This window comes from Labrus mixtus, chromosome 2, assembly GCF_963584025.1.
Source record: "Labrus mixtus chromosome 2, fLabMix1.1, whole genome shotgun sequence".
Taxonomy (NCBI): domain Eukaryota; kingdom Metazoa; phylum Chordata; class Actinopteri; order Labriformes; family Labridae; genus Labrus; species Labrus mixtus.
This window is the reverse complement of record NC_083613.1, coordinates 9,846,578-9,865,709: the sequence shown is the minus strand read 5'-3', so window position 1 is coordinate 9,865,709 and position 19,132 is coordinate 9,846,578. Positions and strand designations below refer to the sequence as shown.

At 41.3% G+C, this 19,132-nt stretch overlaps 2 protein-coding genes across 4 annotated transcripts; one reads left to right on the top strand and one right to left on the bottom strand.

Moving 5' to 3' along the window:
• Positions 1–2,643: 2,643 nt before the first annotated feature.
• On the top strand, positions 2,644–3,886 carry LOC132984056 (uncharacterized). Its single transcript, XM_061050688.1, has 3 exons — positions 2,644–2,774; positions 2,848–3,102; positions 3,255–3,886. Exons 1-3 carry the CDS (start codon positions 2,696–2,698, stop codon positions 3,329–3,331), a joined length of 411 nt encoding a protein of 136 aa, XP_060906671.1. The 5' UTR covers positions 2,644–2,695; the 3' UTR covers positions 3,332–3,886.
• hap1 (huntingtin associated protein 1) lies at positions 3,497–18,126 on the bottom strand. Of its 3 annotated transcripts, XM_061050668.1 has the most exons (15): positions 17,405–18,119; positions 12,690–12,766; positions 12,307–12,423; positions 12,111–12,205; positions 11,342–11,450; positions 11,117–11,195; positions 10,898–11,028; positions 10,283–10,357; positions 9,521–9,732; positions 8,548–8,766; positions 8,034–8,371; positions 6,303–6,491; positions 6,035–6,137; positions 5,675–5,733; positions 5,018–5,157 (listed from the first exon to the last, which is right to left on the bottom strand). In XM_061050668.1, the coding sequence occupies exons 1-14, from the start codon at positions 17,565–17,567 to the stop codon at positions 5,694–5,696; spliced, it is 1,947 nt and encodes a 648-aa protein (XP_060906651.1). In that variant the 5' UTR covers positions 17,568–18,119; the 3' UTR covers positions 5,018–5,157; positions 5,675–5,693. The 3 variants fall into 3 exon arrangements, with proteins under 3 accessions (XP_060906641.1, XP_060906660.1, XP_060906651.1); XM_061050658.1 differs by lacking the exon at positions 5,675–5,733 and having other exon boundaries at positions 3,497–5,157; positions 17,405–18,066; XM_061050677.1 differs by lacking the exon at positions 6,035–6,137 and having other exon boundaries at positions 4,980–5,157; positions 17,405–18,126.
• Positions 18,127–19,132: the final 1,006 nt, after the last annotated feature.

Genomic DNA, 19,132 nt, shown 5'->3' with positions numbered 1-19,132 from the left:
AGGATGACATGCAGCAAAGGGCAGAGGTCAGACCTGAACCCACAGATGCTGCGACAAGGACTATAGTGTCTGCACATGGGGTGCTCTACACAACCGCCAGGCCATCGACGCTCCCCTCATTTTCAATTTTTTTTAAATAGATGTTGCTGCTATTTGTGAGTACAGGACTCAAAAACAGTCGTCAGTTCAGTGAGATAAGCAGCTACATCAGGACTGATGTTGAAGTATGAATGAGGTTTTTATACTGACACTATAACCAAATAAGTATTCTTTAAACTGTCTCTAACGCGACACCGGCCTTACAGGTCCTGCAGCAAACATACAGTATCTGAGAGGTCACAGAGGAACATCTATGAAAATAAATAAAAAAGCAGATACAGTACACGTCTGAGATAAAGTGGAATGTAACCTGGGCAACAGGTCAAAAAGGAACATGACACCTGAAGTCTGGTGTCTGGGATGTTTATCAGATTTCACTCATTGGTGTGTGTGTGTGTGTGTGTGTGTGTGTGTGTGTGTGTGTGTGTGTGTGTGTGTGTGTGTGTGTGTGTGTGTGTGTGTGTGTGTGTGTGTGCGTGTGTCGGTGTGTGTGTGTGTGTGTGTGTCACACCAGTCCAGTGAAAGCACAACATGTCAATTCTTTCTATCTCAGGATAATAAAACATGATGACTGAGGTCTCACAGGTTGTTGTATCATCACAACAAGCTGTGGGATTTTATTTGTTGTAATTTTGCAATTGGATATGTATATGTGCATTCTCTGTTCCTTTTTGTGTTGCTGTCACTTCCTCTACTCAATAGTTTAAATCAAAGTGCAGCACATAATCCCTCAGTCATTGAGAGTAAATCCAGCTGACAGATGATGCTTTCACTGCCTGCTGGGAAATATATTTTCAGCATGCATTCATGTTTCCTTTGCTTGTCTAGACTCTATGCATGTTGTCAGTGGACACTAGAAGCACACAGGCGCTGCTTGCCAACAGACAAGGCAGGCAACTGCTTGGGGCCCCAGGCTAGAAGGGGGCCCCCCGAGGGCCGACAAACTTTGAACCAAAGCAGTGGCTCAAAATGTGCAAGTCTTACAATGACAGTAGGATACCTCCCTAATGGGGCCTCATCTGACATATTCAATGTTGTTCCAATTTTCCTATCAAAACTTAAGTTGGTCACTTAAAGGTGCACTATGGAGGTCCCTGGAACACTGTTAGGAGCTAAAAAAAAAAAGCTACCAGGAGAGTTACGGTTTCACTATTGCGGGCCCCCCACCATAAATTCTCGCCTATCATTTTATCTTCAAACAGTGTTACAGGGACCAAATTTTCCTCTGAGGACAGTTTGTGTGCAGAGTTATGAACATGTGTTACAGAATCTGCTACATAGTACACCTTTAAAGTTGCCTTTGGGGTCAGAAATGTTTTTTGTTTTTTTTAACATCATGGTGATGATTTAGAGCCCCCCCCCCCCCCCCCCCACCCCCCCGCCCCCATACATTTTGCTTGGGGCCCCAACAGACTCTAAAATCACCACTGGAAACACAATAGCAAAGTGGTCCAAAAATCTATACTGTGAGTAAACAGCGCTTATGTCAACGACTCGCTGTAGTGTTTTTACTAAAAGGGTAGAGTGAACGTCATCTGGAAAGTCCGGACCACAACATGGTGAGGGCAATAATCACCTCTTATCAGTCATTAAACACACTTTGCTTTGATGTTTAAGGGATTTATTTTCATCTCTACTCATTCTAAATGCAGGTGAAAGTAAGACTATGCAGTGTTTAGGTAAAAACAGTCATACTCGACAGTCATCAGAGGGTCGTTTTCTGTAGCCTCCATATACAACTAGTTTAATGCAAAGGACAGTTCATCATCAAGCAGTGGTGCTGTGGAATTCATTACCAAGATTTATAATTTCAGAAAGTAAGAAAGAGGCCTACAGGATGTTTTCACAAAGAGTTACGATTGTTTTTATTTACTCAAGAAATAGTATAGTACAGATTTTTTTGCTTGTGATCTAGTTGCCAGGTGCTTTTTGTTTTCTTAGCTATTGAAGTGAAAAATATTTATGTAGCTCTATCGTTTGTATTTCAGTTTTTCAGTTTGAGTTGTTTGCTGTGTATTGTTGTTGTATTGGTTATGTCGTGTTTTGTTGTACTGTGAGTATGAATGTCATGGATGTGTTTTCACGTAATCTAACTAATAAAATATTGTCCATGAAGATATGGAGACCCCAGGAAGAGTAGCTGCTGTTCAACACAGAAGCTAATGGGGATCTTACAGTAATAAAAAAAAAAAAAACAAGAACATGCTTCAATGTAAAAGAACTACATGTTTGCCTCGTCTTGTTCCAACATACAGTATGTGATTATATTATTATTTTAAGCAGTGAGATCCGATCAAAAGAAGCCAGTGAATATCTTCCAACCAGTGGCTCCTCAGTGACATCAGAGCCTCTGTTCAGGCCGTTAAAGGACTATTGGATTTCTTATGTAAACACACTGACTTGTTTTATTATTATGGCCGTGCAAAAAACACCTTTCCAGGTAAGAGAAAATCAGTGTTAATGGGTTTGTGGACATAAAGGTGGGTTGTTTCCTACGACGCACATCCTCCCCATGCATCCGACCACCAATCAATGAGTGAACACGGTTATCTGTGTTTGTAGAAGCTTACACTGGTCTTTTGGTATAAAAGAGGCGATGTGTGCAGAATCGTCAACACTGCAGCAGAAGCAGAACTGGTCTCTCATCTCACTGTGCACATATCTCATCATTAAAGGTAACTGGATCCTTTCTACTTACTTTGTCAATTCGAGTGTATGTAAATCTGATTTTGTTCTTCTTGTACACAGACATGACGGGGAAAGTTGTCCTGGTGTTTGCACTGTTGGTTGCACTTGTTGTGTCTGGTGCAGCCTCCTCACCTGGATATGCAAAAGACACTAATGCACTCCAGCAGCTTCTAGCCAAGAGGGGGAAAGTGATAGACATGGCTGCCAGACAAGAGCCGCCGTCCCACTCTCACTCTGCACGGACGCAGAGACGGGCACACCTATCAGAGGATGAACGTGAGATCATGACCAAACAAGTAATGCAAGCTATCTCAGGTATGTCGTGGGTAGGGGTGTGATGGCTGTTTCTTGGTTGTTTTGTTCCACTTATGTTAGTAAGATGATATCGGGCAGAGATCCAGAGAGAGGCTCAGATGTGTATACTGAACCCTGTGTGTGTGGTTCATGTAGGAATGGTTTGTTCACAGAGATGATGAACTCTGACTGCATGCTGGATCGGGACTACCAGGGCTGGGTCGACTTCGGACGCCGGGACGCAGAGTGAGACACAGCGGCGACCTGAGAGATCGGCCTCCATGCTTTCTGTTCAGATTTTACATGAAGTCAATGTTTATTTTCCCTGCACCTTTTTAAATAAACCTTTTTATGCAGAATTATCAAATGTGTTACTTCAATACTGTCATGAGGGAATAAAGGAGATGAAACAGCATTCGATGAAAATGCAAAGTTTATCCACAGGTGGTAAAAATTGTACACATACATATGTACAGCTTTGATGCAAACACAGAAGAAACAGCAGCGCAGAGTGGTTTGGTTGATTCAAGTCACAACACAGATTATTGCAACCTGTGTTCATGGTTTCTTCCCTTTTTAATCTATAGTTTCCTATGCCTTTTTGCTACGGATGATTGCTTGACAGTGATTTTGAAGAATAATGCTGTCTATATAAAAATGAACACTCTTCTACTTGTCATTTAAATAACGTCATGGAGAATTCACAAAACAATTGAGTTCATTGATATCCCAGTGATTTCAAAATCCCTGATGACATTGAATACAGCACAAGCAAAATTTTCAGAAGAACAGTTCACAAACATGTCGCTTGAAAAAAACAACAACAAAAAAAAACATCCACAGTCTTTGATGCAGCGTGGCAGACCTGATTATTTAAGGTGAGTTCTGGCTCAGAATGAAATCCACAAGGTTCAATGACTCAAACAGCTTCAGAGTGAAACTGCAGCCATGACAGCATGTACCATGTGAAAGCAGGTGTTTTAACTGCAGAGCAAACAGGATATCAAAAAGTTTCAGTCAGTGTCTTTGCATTGCTTTTCTTTTTTTTTTTTTTAAATCAACTTCTGAAGTGTTTAACTTGACAGTTTTTTCTTTTTTTTACAACTTGCCTTTCTCGATGAAGCAGCTATTGAGCAGGAAGACCGGAGTGTACTTTAGTGCATTTCAAAGTTCTTCAGTGTGAGAGCATTGGTTTCATTCGTGCTTTCAAATAACAATAACTTACTGCATTAAGTCTTTTTTTTTTTCTAAGTGACTGCTTTGTTATATACACACACATAACTAATGTTCCACTTTGGAAACTGAAAGACAAAACAAAAACAGGTCATACAGGTGTAGTGTGTAAAATGAAAACCACAAAACAAAGTATAAAAATATGATTTTCTTCATGTTTTTTTCTTTGTGTAAAAAGCAGGTAGATATCATATTAAGGTCAAATAAAGTGTTGATCAGGTGATCAGGAGATGTCCTGAGATGAAGATGCACACACAACTACTGTACACACATTCATGGAAAATAATATTACTGTACACTACAAACAACCTAACTGATGGCTCTAGGACTTCATGTGGCTGTGAGCTCCCTGGACTGCTCCGTCTGAATCATGATTCAAAGTCACTCGGGTGAATGAGAGAGGAGTTAACCTGTGAACAGCACTCATCAAACCTTCAGACGATGTCCGTCTTTCTCTCTGCTTCGTGAAGTCCTTTCATCCCCAAAGCTGCCACTCTGTGCAAACCAAGACTTTGAAGCTTTGCCACCAAGTTCCAACTGAAAATGTTTCTTCTTCCCTCTCTGTCCGATGATCGTGAGCCTCCACCTTTGTCTGTCGACGATGAGCCTGAAGGTTTGGTGCTCTGGCTGTAGTGCAGGTTGTGATGGACTTGAGTAGAAGCTGAGATGCCGTGCTCTCGCAGCAGCTGCACAAGTCCAAGTGGTGATGGGGTGCTGTTTGTGGTGGTGGTCATGATGGTGGGGGTAGTCTGGCCTCCCGGGCCAAAGTGCTGCGGGTAAGATGGCAATGCAGTGCTCACGAGCTCACAGTTCCGACGAGGTGGCATGCTGAAAGAGCGAAGGCTGCCAACAGAAAACAAAACAAGAATTAAAAACAGAAATGAAACACAATAAATGTCCAAACTAAGCTTCTCCTGTTGCACACCATGCAGGCTTATAACACAAACAATAAACAACAAACAAATAATGAAAGCTGTTCCAATTAGTTCATCATCATTAGTGTTTGTAAGATGGATAAACACGATGCTAGCGTGGAAGGTAAAAAAATCTTGATGTGATGGTTTGCTGAGATGAAAACCTAGAAGAGGAAAGAGACTCTCGATCATGTATGAAACATGCCAAGAATTCATGAAGTACAGGTAACAGCACAGCAGCATAAAGTAAAGTGTCAGTCAAAAGCAAATGGTTTACAGTCAATAAACACATTTCAGTCATTAGACATCTCAGTCTCTGACCTGAAACTAAGACTGCAGATTAAACAGAAAAGGTTCAAAATTTGAATCATGATGCTGTTAGTCAAACAAATCTGAAGCCGTGCTCCGCTCTTCCTATGATATCATGCTTTCATGATGAGCCTTACTTTGCCCCTAAGGCTGCTTTTAAAGCTGGAGAAAAAGCCTCGACAGACGTTTTCTGTCACTGTGAAGGTAAAGAGCAGGGGGAAAGAAAACGAAAGGATTGAACTGAGGAAATCTGGAATATCCAACAGGATGTAGGTTACTGAACTCAGAATACTCTTCTTCAGATGTTTCTTATTCAGAGGTTTGTCGTCACTTTTGTCTGTTGTGAGAAAAAATCTAGTTCTAGATTAAATCTATTTTAATCTTAGAGGAAAATTCACTTTACAAGGACTGTAAAAAACAAAAGCACAACCACAATAACCTCAATCGAAAGAAACACAAAGAGTCAGACTGAGTGCTTACAGTGTGTATAATCTTACCTAGTAGAGAATGAGGGGATGAGGATGGAGGGTTGGAGGACTTGGCAGGTGGTTATGGTATGTGTGGGAGAGGTCTGAGGGAGGTTTGGACCGGATGGAGAGACTGCGAGGTCATGGAGGGAGAGAAGGCACAATAAACTACACATGAAGAAACTTACATTGAATGAGAATCTACAAGAGAGAACTAGAAAGGAGACTAAGCAGGAAACATGGACGAGAGAGCAGGAGTCACAAAGCTGGTGGAGATGTGTATTAACATGCATCGTACCCATGCCGTGAGCGCCAGACATCTGCGACAGGTCAGGCTCGTCCTCCTCCAGGTCGTTCAGACTGTAGATGTGCTGCAAGTCCACTTCCAGCTCCCTGAAGTCTTTAGTCAGGACGCCCGGGCGTGGATGCAGGATGCCTCCAAGGTTCGGTTTGGCCAGCTGCTGCCAATGATGCAGAGTCACCGAGCCTAACCATGAGAGAGTCAGAGGGAGTGGCAGATTGAGAAGGTTGTAATACAGTGTGTACAGTAAGGTTTACACTGTAAAACTAACACCATTCTAATGACCACGCCTGTGTGCGTCCACACAAATCCAGTCTCCGTTGAGTTCTATCTCATGCACTGATCATTTCACAGGTTAATCTACAACCTGATGGTGCTCATAATCCTATTTTAAATGTTTTTGGTTCTTTTTTTGTCCTTATTTTCTAGGACAGCTCCAGAGAGACAGGACGTGTGGAGAGAGAGAGAGAGAGAGACGTGCACTCAACAGTCAGGACCGGGAGTTGAACATGGGGCGTCTGCTCTGCTGACCAAGCTATACCGCATCCCTTGGTGCTCATAATTAACAAAAAAAAAAGCTTCAATTTGTAAGGTTAACTTCAATCTTTATTCACATATAATTCATCCCAGGTAAACCATATCATGTCTATTATCCATTGTTAGCAGGCTCAGTACAGAGCAGGGCTGTAGGTCTCTGTGTGAATGCTTGAGGCTGAGCAGACATGAGCCACTAAAGCTAAGCTCACCAAATATTTTTAAAAATAATCTTAAAACTTACTTCTTCACCTTAGCATTTTAGTGAGGTTTAGTATAATAGTCAACATATACTGTAGGACGGCATATTTTGATTTTGAACAGGCATTTATAGGGTTATGTTTCACTGCTATTTCATACTATTTTATGCCTTTTTAAACAAATTTTAAATATTATTACCATTACCATTTTTAATTCATTTCGTGTTATTTTATTATGTGATGCTCTTTTTATGTCTTGTTCTGCTGTAAAGCACTTTGACCTGCGATACTTGTATGAAAGGTGCTATACAAATAAAGTTTATTATTATTATTAAAGCCAAATTGTGTAAAATGAGAATCATTGACAAAATGTCCTGTGAGAAACCAATTAACCTGATAACCTCTAATATTTAGAATCAGACACACTGATGGCAGTGATTACTATGTAAAGTGACCATCAGAAGTAACTAATCCCATTCATACACATTCACACTCCACTGAGGCAGCAGCGGGAGCAGCTTGGGGTTAAGTGTCTTGCCCAAGGACACGTCGACATGTGGCTGCAGGAGCTAGGGGTCATCATCTGACCTTCCAGTTGAGATGACTGACCACTGATCCACAGCTGCACTTGTGTTTCTTGTTTCGTATTATATATTTTAAACTTTCTTGGTCCATGTTTCCTTGTTTGCAGTCCTTTTCTTCTATACCATTTTTGGCACATTGCATCATTTCTTGAAGCATGATTGCCACCAACTGATTGCTGGCATCATAGTATGTTGAAACATAAAAACAAAATGCTTTGGTAATCTTGAAATAAGCCCAGCTACTTTGATTTACTATTTCATTTGTGTCAAGGACTTATTTTGATAATAAAACGGACCATCTGCTTTGTTTGGACTGATATAAACACATTCTTATAATCCTTCATGACTACACATAAATTTGGATAATCTCTAAAAATGTAAAACAAAGAGAATCAAGCTGAAGCTTTTACCTTCCAGAGGTTTGACAATCTGCAGGCGGTCGGGCAGGTAGGATCTGGATCCTCCTGAGGAGCCACAGGAGTGCCGTGAGCTTCCGTTGGAGTAGTTGGTGCCTGTCGATGCTGCTGGGCTGGAGACCAGGCTGTCGTTTGGGGTCAGGAAGCCGCTGGAGCATTCGCCCTCCTCGCAGTTTGATACCAAGGCATGAAGTTTACGCTCCCGCTCCACGTCAAAGAAAGGCCGCTCTGAGGAGTGGTTCTGCTGGCGAGCTGAAAGGTTTCGCAAGGCCGCTTCCAGGTCTTGGCCTCCAGGTGTACCTGGCTGGCCCAGACGCTTTGGCCCACTAACACTGAGGTGAAGAGATGCAAAAGGTTTTTTAATGCATCAAACTCAGGACCTTTAAGGGGTTAATCATCATTACCTCATGTAAAAAGATGTTTAAACATCTAAAGAAAGTCATTATAGCTTCTAATCAAGTTTTTTTTTAAATATACGACATTGCTGCATAAACACACTGAAACTCACCTGTTGTCTTCTTTGTGAGTACTGTTGGAGCTGGGCTTGTCCTCCAGAGTTATGCTGATATTATCTGAACCGTAGTAGCTGGTTCGGGGGGTGCTGGCACAGCTGGAGCGAGTGGATAAAGGGTTGGATCCTGGCAGACCCGGGGAGGGGCACTGAGACCGCAACCTCACGGCCTTGTTCACTACCTTTACTGTTTCAAACACACGCCACGGGTGGTTCCTGTGGGAGGAAGCATGGCATGAGTAATCTCACCAAGTACTTTTATTTTCTGCCTTTAAAAAAATGTTTTATCTCACAAATCATTATCATAACACACCTTTGTTTGCACAGTGAAGATGCAGTTTATATTTAACCTTCTATTTCCTTGTTATTTGCACAGAGTGTTTTGGTTTCAGTGAACCAAAGTTCAGTTAAGCATTCTTTCACCATTTTCCAAGGAATAGTATCTGTAGTGGGCTTGGATTGATGCTATCAAAAACAAATTTCTAACGGATGTAACTGCAGCAAAATATAAAAACACTTTGTACATGGGGTGCGGGCTAGCCTGGCTGTTGTGTCACGTGCCCCATGTACAGAGGCTATAGTCCTCAACACAGCAGCCGTGGGTTAGAATCCGACATCGGCCCTTTGCCGGATGTCATCGCCCACTCTCTCACTGTCCTATCTATTGAAAGCAAAAGGCCTAAATAACTTTAAAAAAATAATAACCCCCTCAAACGTTGACACAAGCGAAACAGCATAACAGATTTTTTGCTGTCCATCTGTGTTCTTTGTATAAACAAAATATTTTATATCTGTTGGATTAATGAGACTCTGAAAGATTGTGTCATAGTTGTAGGCAGGAGGGAAGATCAACCTGGGCTTTAAGCATCAAATAATCCTGGATGGCTCACACAAAGTAAATGTCCTTAATCATATTCAACTAGAAATAGAATGATAAAAGACAATTAGCAAAGCCAAAGCACAGACTCACTTGTACTCTGAGGGAGCCGGGTTGTCCAAGCCTTTACGGAAGGTGCCCTCTATCTCTGCAGCCAGCGAGTCCATCGGGAGGACGGAGGCCAGCGCAGTGTACCGCTGCACCGTGCTGTTGGGAAGGCTTTTATTCCTCAAGTTTTTAATGTCCTCTCGGGCCTCACGCAGCATGTCCTCACACTCGGAGTACTTGTCCTGCAGGTCCTTGAGCTGCAGAAAGGGGGAGACATTTCTGTCAAACTGCAGTACAAGACAAACAGTGGAACTAAAAGACAGCACAAACTGAATTCTGCTGAAGAGATTGTATGAAAAATAGGTATAGAGAGGAGGGAAGGTGGTTAACTGATAAAATATGGGTCAGGAATAGAGAAGAAGACATGAGGAAGAAATAAATAAGTGTATACTAGTTTGTGTAACTCATGTTGAAAATAAAAACATGTAGGTAATTATGAAAAAGTAAGGCCTTCTTCTGCAGAGATACAAACTAACAAATCTGTGAGAGACACAAATAAGGGGTTTCTGGGTAACTATGTGAAGGCTTCCAGAGTAAATTATGTACATATAAAAGTTTTATAAAGTCCAATCGCCTCTTTCTAATTATCTTTAGTCCTTGACCTACTCAAAAATGATTTAGTAAATATTTTAACATATACCAAAAGAAGTTTGAACACCTTAAAAAATTATTGATTTAGGTACACGAATACACACGAGTTAAAAGAACATGTCAGGATCCTTTTTCAACTGATTGTAAGCGTCTTACCTCTGATTTCAGTTTTTGTTGACTTTCACGGGAGGCACTCAGGTTCTGGTTGAGCTCTTCATTCTCGTTTGTGAGCTGGAGGGAGAGAGAGAATAGTTGTGAGAGTTTTTCTATTATTTCACATTCACTTGTAGAGACCCTGAGTAGTGTTGTAGGATTTGAAAGCCTTTTTACTCGGTCTTGTCTCAGAGTCTCAGACTGGGCAGACTCTGGATTTCAAATCAAGACCATCACTGAAAGGCTATTTGTCCATCATAACTGTGATTATAAGAAAAACATCCCTTTCTGAAAGAACAAATTAATTCAGTTCAATTGTCGTTTCATTTTAATCCCCAGGTTATGTCTGCAGCCTTCCCGGTGATACAGTCTACTTGAGTGACACTCCCCCTAAACACAGGATGATGATTTTTCACTGATATTTATGGTCTTGGTCTAAATGTCTCGGTCTTGTAGCACTCTGGTCTCTGTCTTGGTCTTGGTTACTGTGGTCTTGTCTACAACACTAACCCTGAGTTCATATGATCTTTTATATAACTCATCACAAAGTTACTGGCTATTTTTTTTATGAAGGCTTCTTAAAAAGAAATGAACAGTGTGTCTGTGTTTGTCTCTCACCCCTTTGCATCGAGCCTGTAGGTCAACAATCTGAGCGAGCAGTGAGCTGATCTCTTCCTGTTGTCGGAGAGAGTCCTCTACTTTCCGTGCCAGCTCCTCAGACAGGTCGACCACCTGCTTATTGAGAGACGCTGAAACGCACAAGTCCAATAAATACACCTGCAACTGACCGACAAGAGGATTCTTTTTTAATATTAGAGACAAGAGTGTGGCACTTACTGAGCTCATCCACACACACCATCATCAGCTCCTGCTCTTGCTCCTCGTAGTTTGTCGTTTCTGTCGTGAGATCGTTGGCCTGCACAGAAAATGTCAGCGACTTAATCATAGCTGGGATAAACATTCAGTCGTACTTAATGTGATCCTCCTCTGGTACCACATTTATTAAGAAATGTTGCATTCTGAAGTTGTTTACAAATTCAGTCAGTTTCCTATGTCTCTTACCTCTACTCGCAGTTTGCGGTTTTCATCCTCTAAATCCTTCAGTTTCTGCTGAAGGAAGTCGGAGTGGACGAAGTTGCTGAGAGAAGTGCATGAGCTATTTCTTTTCATTCTAGACAAAAAGAAAAAGAATGTCTGCATAAGATACCTTCCCTTATTTCACATTTATTCAAGAAGCACAGGAGGGAATTCATATAGGATGGATTACTGTGGACTGCTAATATTTCCATGCATTGCACATACATTTTGACCATTATTTACACAGTGTCAATGTCTAATTAACCACATTTATTGTAGTTATGATATTCAAGAACAAACATCCCCACTGTTCTTCTCTGTGAAGTCTGCTCTTGTTTTGCATCCGATTGTGGATTTGAGCCAGCAGCATCTCCTTCTTCACTGCATCCTGACAGTGCTCACTTCTCTGGGATGAGCTGAAGGTGGAGGCAACACTTTTTCTACCAGTTTATTATGAAGTCGAGTCGTTACAGATGTCGACTTTCACTGTTAAAAAAACACACATACCCGTCCAGCAGAACAACCCAGAGACTGACTCCAAACATGTGGACAAAGTGTGCACGGGGTGCAGCCATGCTCAGGGGCCGCTTGGCAGTGATCTGGCACTTCTACAGCTACTACACCAATTTCCAGACTTGGTCCACACCGGGACTTGAACCGGGAACCCTTCGGTTCCCAACCAAAGTCCCTACAGACTGAGCTACTGTTCCATCAAAACATGAGTGTGTGTGTGTTTGCATGTGTGTGAACTCACAGTGAGTGTGCTTCGGCGTTCTCCATCTCCTCAGTGCTGGCGTAGAACTGAAGAAGGTCGTCTCGCATCGTGAGCTCATGACGAAGTTGAGCAATCTAGAAAATACAGTAATCTAAGATCAGTAAAGCTCTGATATAACATTAATTATGTATTTAATTGTGATTGCACAAGTGTGCGTCATGAGGTTTAGTCACACCTCTTCTTTTGCAATTTCAAGCTGCTCGTCCAGCAGTTCATTACGTGTGGTCAGTTCTTGGTTCTGCTTCAGGAGGGACTGGCCGATCCGCGCTGCTAACTCCAGATCGCGCTCTTTCTGCAAAGTGATACACAAGTGAGTCATTTATTTGACTTAAAAAGATATTTATGCATGTATACCCACATAATATTGTTTTATAAACAATGACTGCCTAGGTGAAGATACATAGAGTTGTGGTTTAGATTTAACCACATCTTATTAGCTTTCATCTGACGACACAGACAGAAACAAAAGTGCAGAAAAGGTCAACAAACATGGTGGTCAGTGGGGCAGATGATCATAATCTTCTATAATCCCACTGATCTACTTTGTCTCTCTCTTACCTCCTCCAGTAGGTGGGTGACCGCCTTGATGTCATGATACGTCTTGGTGACCTGGCCCACCCTGTCTGAGCACAGCACTGAGGGAGGAGGGAGAGAGGGATTTAATGAATGGAGCAGGAAACAGATCACACAAAGAGGCCACTGGCACGATGCATTCTGTTGAGAGTTTTTATAATGACAAATAAGTAATAAAGACGAGCCAATGGGGACGCTTGTTAGATTTTGACTGATCTCCTCTTTTTCTATTTTTCAATCAGCTGCTGAACAAAACATCGTTACAACAGATCTCAAGAGAAGCCTGTCCTTTTCTCACTTAGAGGAGGAACAGCTATGAAAGATAACAACATTCATTTTAGAAGGGCAAGTGATATTTCTGAAAAAAAAAAAAAATTCTGTTGAAAGTATTTGAATCATAATTATTGATAATTTACTTAATCATGTAAGTCTGAACCCCCCAGCGGCGGGGGGTTGCCAAAAGATCTCATGGGAGATGAAGGCTTTGTCTCCTCTGAGGTTTTAACTCTAATCATGATAACAATAACTGGATAGTTTATACAAAGGTCTTTCTGTATGTGCCAGACTATTCTGGTAAATGGACTTGAGCTGGTTTAGTTATTTTCTAGTCTTCTGACTACTCAAAGCGCTTTTACAACTACACATTCACACACTGATGACAGAGGCCGCCATGTAAAGGGTCCAACCAACTCATCCCATTCATACACATTCATACGCTACTGACAAAGCAGCGGGAGCAAATTGGGGTCAAGTGTCTTGGAGGAGATGGCTGATGCTTTACCAACTTAGCCACAGTCGCCGTTGTATCAAAGAAAACTTAGTATGTTGATTATTAAAAACAAAGTATTTTGTGTGTGTGTGTGTGTGTGGGGGGGGGGGGGGTGCTCATTGATGTACACAATGAAAGAAAAATACCCTCTTGTCTCTCAATTATTAAACACTTGTAACATGAACTTGTAACAGAGTTACAGTGAATCAGCGTTGTCTGTATGAATGAATGCCTCGAGTAGGTTTTGTTTCCACAGATGCAGACCACAACATCTCCATGTGGTCACTGCCCCACACTGATCCTCTTAGCCTGATCCTTTCTAGCCCAGATAAGACGCCAATAAAGACCTGGTTCTCCGGGATACCAATATAGCTCAACCTGTGACACAGCCAGGGCTTATCTGGCAGTGTCCATACAGGCAGGACATGTACAACGTGGACAGGAACACAGTGACTGACTATTGACCTGCAGCTTGGTTCAAATCCGTTTGTTTTGCATCCACTTCAAACGCACGGAAGTGGAAGTTCAAGAAATCATTGTTCAGTTGAGACGGATCCAGAGGCGGTCGAAGACACTTTGAAGCTGTATGTTTAGCAAAAAGGAACACAATATATTAGTGTTGGTATAATAGTTTTAAAGGTTGTCACCATCTAGCAAAGAGGACGGGTTTTAGACATTTGAAGCAGAACTCGGTGACTCAAGATGCAGACCATAATTCTACAGCTTGGTTGTCTCTGTTAGACGATTATCATGAATTCATCTTAATGACACCACATTACTCTAAAACAATGATTCATATAGTCTTTGGCAGAAAGCTTAGCTGGCCTAAAGAGATGGGAGGTTGCCATACAGCGAAGTAATCAGATCGAGTTTCCTTGGATTTGGCCTGGAAACAGTGTGGTTGGATAGCTGTCTCAGTGTTTAATCAATCTAATGGAAAGAATCTAACCTTGGTCTGTTGCCCGGGTCTATTGCAGATAAAGTGTGCTGCAGCTGACCATGATATATACGACGTAAATCTTGTCGGGAGCCACGTGATGTGATTCACTTTCAAGTTTATGTTTTCAATTTAGCTGATTAGAATTAAGAGGAATGCAGAAAAAAAGAAGCAGGATAGTGAAAGCATTTAAACCCCTGTCACAAATCACCACAAAGCCTTACAAGGCAAAAGTCAGAGGGAGTCAAAGTGCAACCCGAGTCTAAAGGTCTGCTGTCAGGATCTTGTGTTTCTCTCAAACATGGCAGCAAGGAAAATCAACTATACCAGAGAATCCCAAAACACGGGATGTTATTTCACCACTGGCCAGACGTCTTCCTGACTGCGAGTCATGAATGTAGTCTTTTATCAAATTTTGATTGTGACAGTCTCATCAGCTCTCATTCCTTTATATTTACTTTAAAGCCAGCATAGAATAAATATCTGTTCAACAACTCCGCCATCTGCTGACAAAGATCTGTAATGTGACCAAAAGCTACCAAACAAGGTTCCATGTCAAATACATTTTTTATTTTAGAACCAACATTGAACTTGAAAGTATTTTTGTTAATTACACTATTTTAAAAAAGTGTCCTTAGGAGTGTAATAGACATCCTGATCCAGAAGAGGGTCACCATGTCTCATTCTGATAAAAGATAATCTTTCTATCTGGATGTCAACACTGACTTAATGAACACCAAACAATCATGTTAGTAGACTATAAACCCTGCCTTAATAATAATGATTATAACAATGTGTGTGGGATTCTTCCTGAGCACTGAATGGTTAATGGTTTAAGGAAATTAAGTTCTATTAATAAATTAACAAAGGTTAATCAGATAATAGTTCATCGTCCTTAAAGCCTATTATACTCAGTAAGTGGATTGAGTCTCTATTAAAAACAAAGTCAGCTGCAGGACTGCAGTCAGCAGCTTTCAGACACAAACCTGTTCACACACAGAATAATATATTGATTCACTTCAGTCTGCCCTAGTGTCCTACTGCTGGTCATTACTTCAAATAAGTAAATGCTGTAACGCTTCATTTTATCAGATGTGTTTGGTGTTCGCTTCGATATCAGGACGGGTTGCATCATCAATTTTCTAAATGACTGCACATGGCTACTTTTACATCAATGAAGACCATCAGTCAGATTAATATGAACTCCTTTTTTTTATTATTTAGAAAGTGCTTTGGAATTCAACGTCAACATAAATGTCTTTACATGGTAAAATAATTTACCAAAAATGTTTAAAAAGTGAAATAATCGATTATGTTTTGTCACTGCAGCGATCCAAAATCGTCCATGTCTAATCGCGACGCATCGTAGAGACGATTCATTTCAACACCTCCACTGAATGGCTTATTTCAACTCTAATAAATGGATCTTTCAGCCAGCACTTAAAGTGTGCATCGATAAAGTCTCCCCTGGCGAAGAACTCTGATCTATTTCCTCCTGACCTGCCAGCCGAGACGTACAGCAGATCAGAGGAGGAGACGCCGTGCTGCCAGCTCGAGCTTTTAGGGTTTTTTTGCTGAGCCTTAATCCAGCAGGTTACCCTAAACTGCTAGCCTAATGCTGCACCTATGACCTTGCTGACGTAGGTTCACTTTTATGTCTGATGTCCGTTATCTCATATCAGCAATGAAGAAATCAATACAATACAAACTCGACAATATGACAACAAAAAAACGGCTTAATATCTACATGTGCTCAACATATCGTAGGATTCATTTGACCGATTGCATAACAGAGAGGCTTGAATTTGTCCAGAGTGTCCTGTTTTTTTTTTTTTTTTTTTGGAGGGGTGCCTGTGTCGCAGTATTCGTGCAGTTCCCTGCCACATGCCCGCTCAGACAAAGAACGCTCCTTACAGAGGAGGAAGAGGGGAGGATCCCTGCTCACATTAACAGCTCTGTTAAAGGAGATTCATGTTAGATTTCAAACATGTTTGTCATTAAAAAAAAACTAACATCAACTTTAAAAACTGTGACAAAATAAAGATAAAATCTGTATCACTACACGCCAGCTCGACCCTCCTCAAATGATCAATTATAAATTATACACTTTTTAATAAATACAAATGTATCTGAGTATGTCAACGTCTTACGGGATGAGCAAAAGCAGCAGACAGCACTGGACTGAAACTAGGGCAGCAGCACAGGTATTGCACCTGCAGACATTGTCCTCGTGAACCACACACCATATTGTCAAAGGTTTGAGAAGACTTAACAGCAATCAATTGTTAGGAAGAGGTCATTCTTCCAATCTCATTGGACTAATTTGATTCCAATTACAAAAGCTCTCTTCTCCTCTGAGAGTCAAAGTCTGTCAGGGTGGAAGATATTCAAGACACTTCACAGGGTAGCTATACAATTATTTTTCTTCAACATATAACCTGACCTGTATCTAATGTATTTAACAACAGTTAAAGAGATATTTCACAAAACTACCATTGAAAACTGCTTACATGTACACAGAGCTTGAATATGCTGGTGCAGCAAACACACACACACAGACACGCACACACACACAGTGTGTCCGTGACCTTCACCAGACTAAGAGGAAACATTCAGGCTGAATAGATTCACAAATTTATACAAATCTCAAGGCACTTTTATCTTCAACTAAAGATGTCTCATGACAAGAGCAGTGACATCGTACATTTGGATGAATGGTTTCATCATTTGCGTGATGCACCTTCAGTGACATCACTGCAGCCTGCAGTACACACTGTACACTATAAAGTATTTAAGCACTTAGATAACAGAAACCATGACAATGCAAAGCAGTGCAAAATACACCAAACAGTAATATTTGACATGCAGTGAATCGTAATCACAAGATGACACTTCTCTCTATTTCTTTCTGCAGAATGTCAGCTCTGCAGGTCACTGATCAGACCCTTGCACCCTTCCTCAAACTGTTTCTCATCACGCTGTTTCTTATCTCACCTTGCGTCACCTCCTGGCAAAGGTTGCCTTTGTTGTTGTTATTGTTGTTATTGTTATTGCTGTTTTGGCACTTCTCTTCTCCCTTCACTACTTCTTCCACAAGACCGGGAGTGATCTTCTCTTCCTCCTCCTCCTCGGAGGCAGAGGAGCTCCACACCTCCATGGTGACCGAAGAAAGAAACTGCCCTCTGTCTCTTTGTCAATCTGTTAAATCCCTCGTTCTTCTGACTCTACTGCGTCGTTTTTGTGCTGAGGCACACCGGTTGTGTCTTCAGCATCATTCTGCTGGCGGGTGTGATGGGAGAAACCGTATCCACCAGCCCGACTGAGTGTGTGTAAACACCTGTGTTTGTGTGTGCAAGAGAATCTGAGCTCCTCTGTGTTAATGTATAATCCCTCAGACTGTACGGGCCATCTGTCGTCATGCCTGCCTCCGTGCACCTGGCCACGTTGGACTACCGGGTAAGGAAAGAGGGGAGGAAGAGGAGGAGGGGTGAGGAGGAAGAAAAATCTCAACCAAAAGCCAGAAACGCTGCTAGTGCTCACACTGACCTTGTCCATTCACAAAAGAATGAGCACCATGTGGCTAAAATGGATTAAATTATTCAGAATGGGAAAGCTGGGGCCGTCTAAAAGGATGCTGCATTAAGACCACCCACCCCTGTGGATCTGAGGGAGATGGTAGGGTCCACCCATGCCAATGGTAGATCTTATTCAGTGCACATACGTAACACCAGACGTAGAGAGGGCTCTGCGTAATACTGCTGCAGGCACAGGCACACCCACTCTAAAGGGTCTGATAGAGGCATTTAAAAAAGATTACATTTTATGACTTCAAGTGTCTTAAATGAAGTTATTAATAGGGAACACAAGAAACATTTTTTTCCCATTTGCATTTTTTTCCCTTTACAAAATTATTGTTTGTGTTAGAATAGAAGATGATTCTAATTGGTTATTTTTATTTTTATCCAAAATAATTGGTGTTCATTTTAGGAAATCATTTTAATATTCTGTTTCCCTAGATGAGCAGAGAAACATTTTTTTTTCATCTTGTCTCATTTAATTTTAAAAGAACAAATCAAAACAAAGGAATTCATGATGTTTTTTTAACGTAAACTCCACAGTGCTGTGATGCTTCAGAGTCGTTCAGCACCCGCTCATCATGTTCACTCTGTCTCTGTCCGTCTCTCGTCCTCCCAGTTGCTACCTTAGACACAGCAGTTTTCTTACAATCAAATATTCACCTCCTCATTAATGTTTCACACACAAACAGACTCTTTCCAGGTCAAAAGCTGCACGCAAGAGACAGCGGAGATGCAGCTTTCACCAACTGTTGTATCTCATTTACTGGCATGCTCTGTCTCTGCGAGCATTTGTAAGTCCCTGCAGGATCAGAATTATTGTTTTTAGTGCTGGAGGAATCATACTGAATAAGTTGGAATCACATCTCCCTCTCCAGAGATGGTTCACTCATTTAATGTTAACAGGGAAGTATTATGCCAACATAACGTATACACTATAGTTTAAAAGGAACAGCGGTAATAAGGAAGTAATGTTCAGAGTACTTTGGCCACTTTAACAAGCAAAAACAAGACAAGTGCTCTGTGTTTGAGTCACCTCCCAGTCATAAAAGTTATACTCCTGTGGTTGCTTTGATTTAACCTTCACAACCATCATATCTCCTGAATGATCTAAATGTAGTCAATACAATACAACATATATTTAACA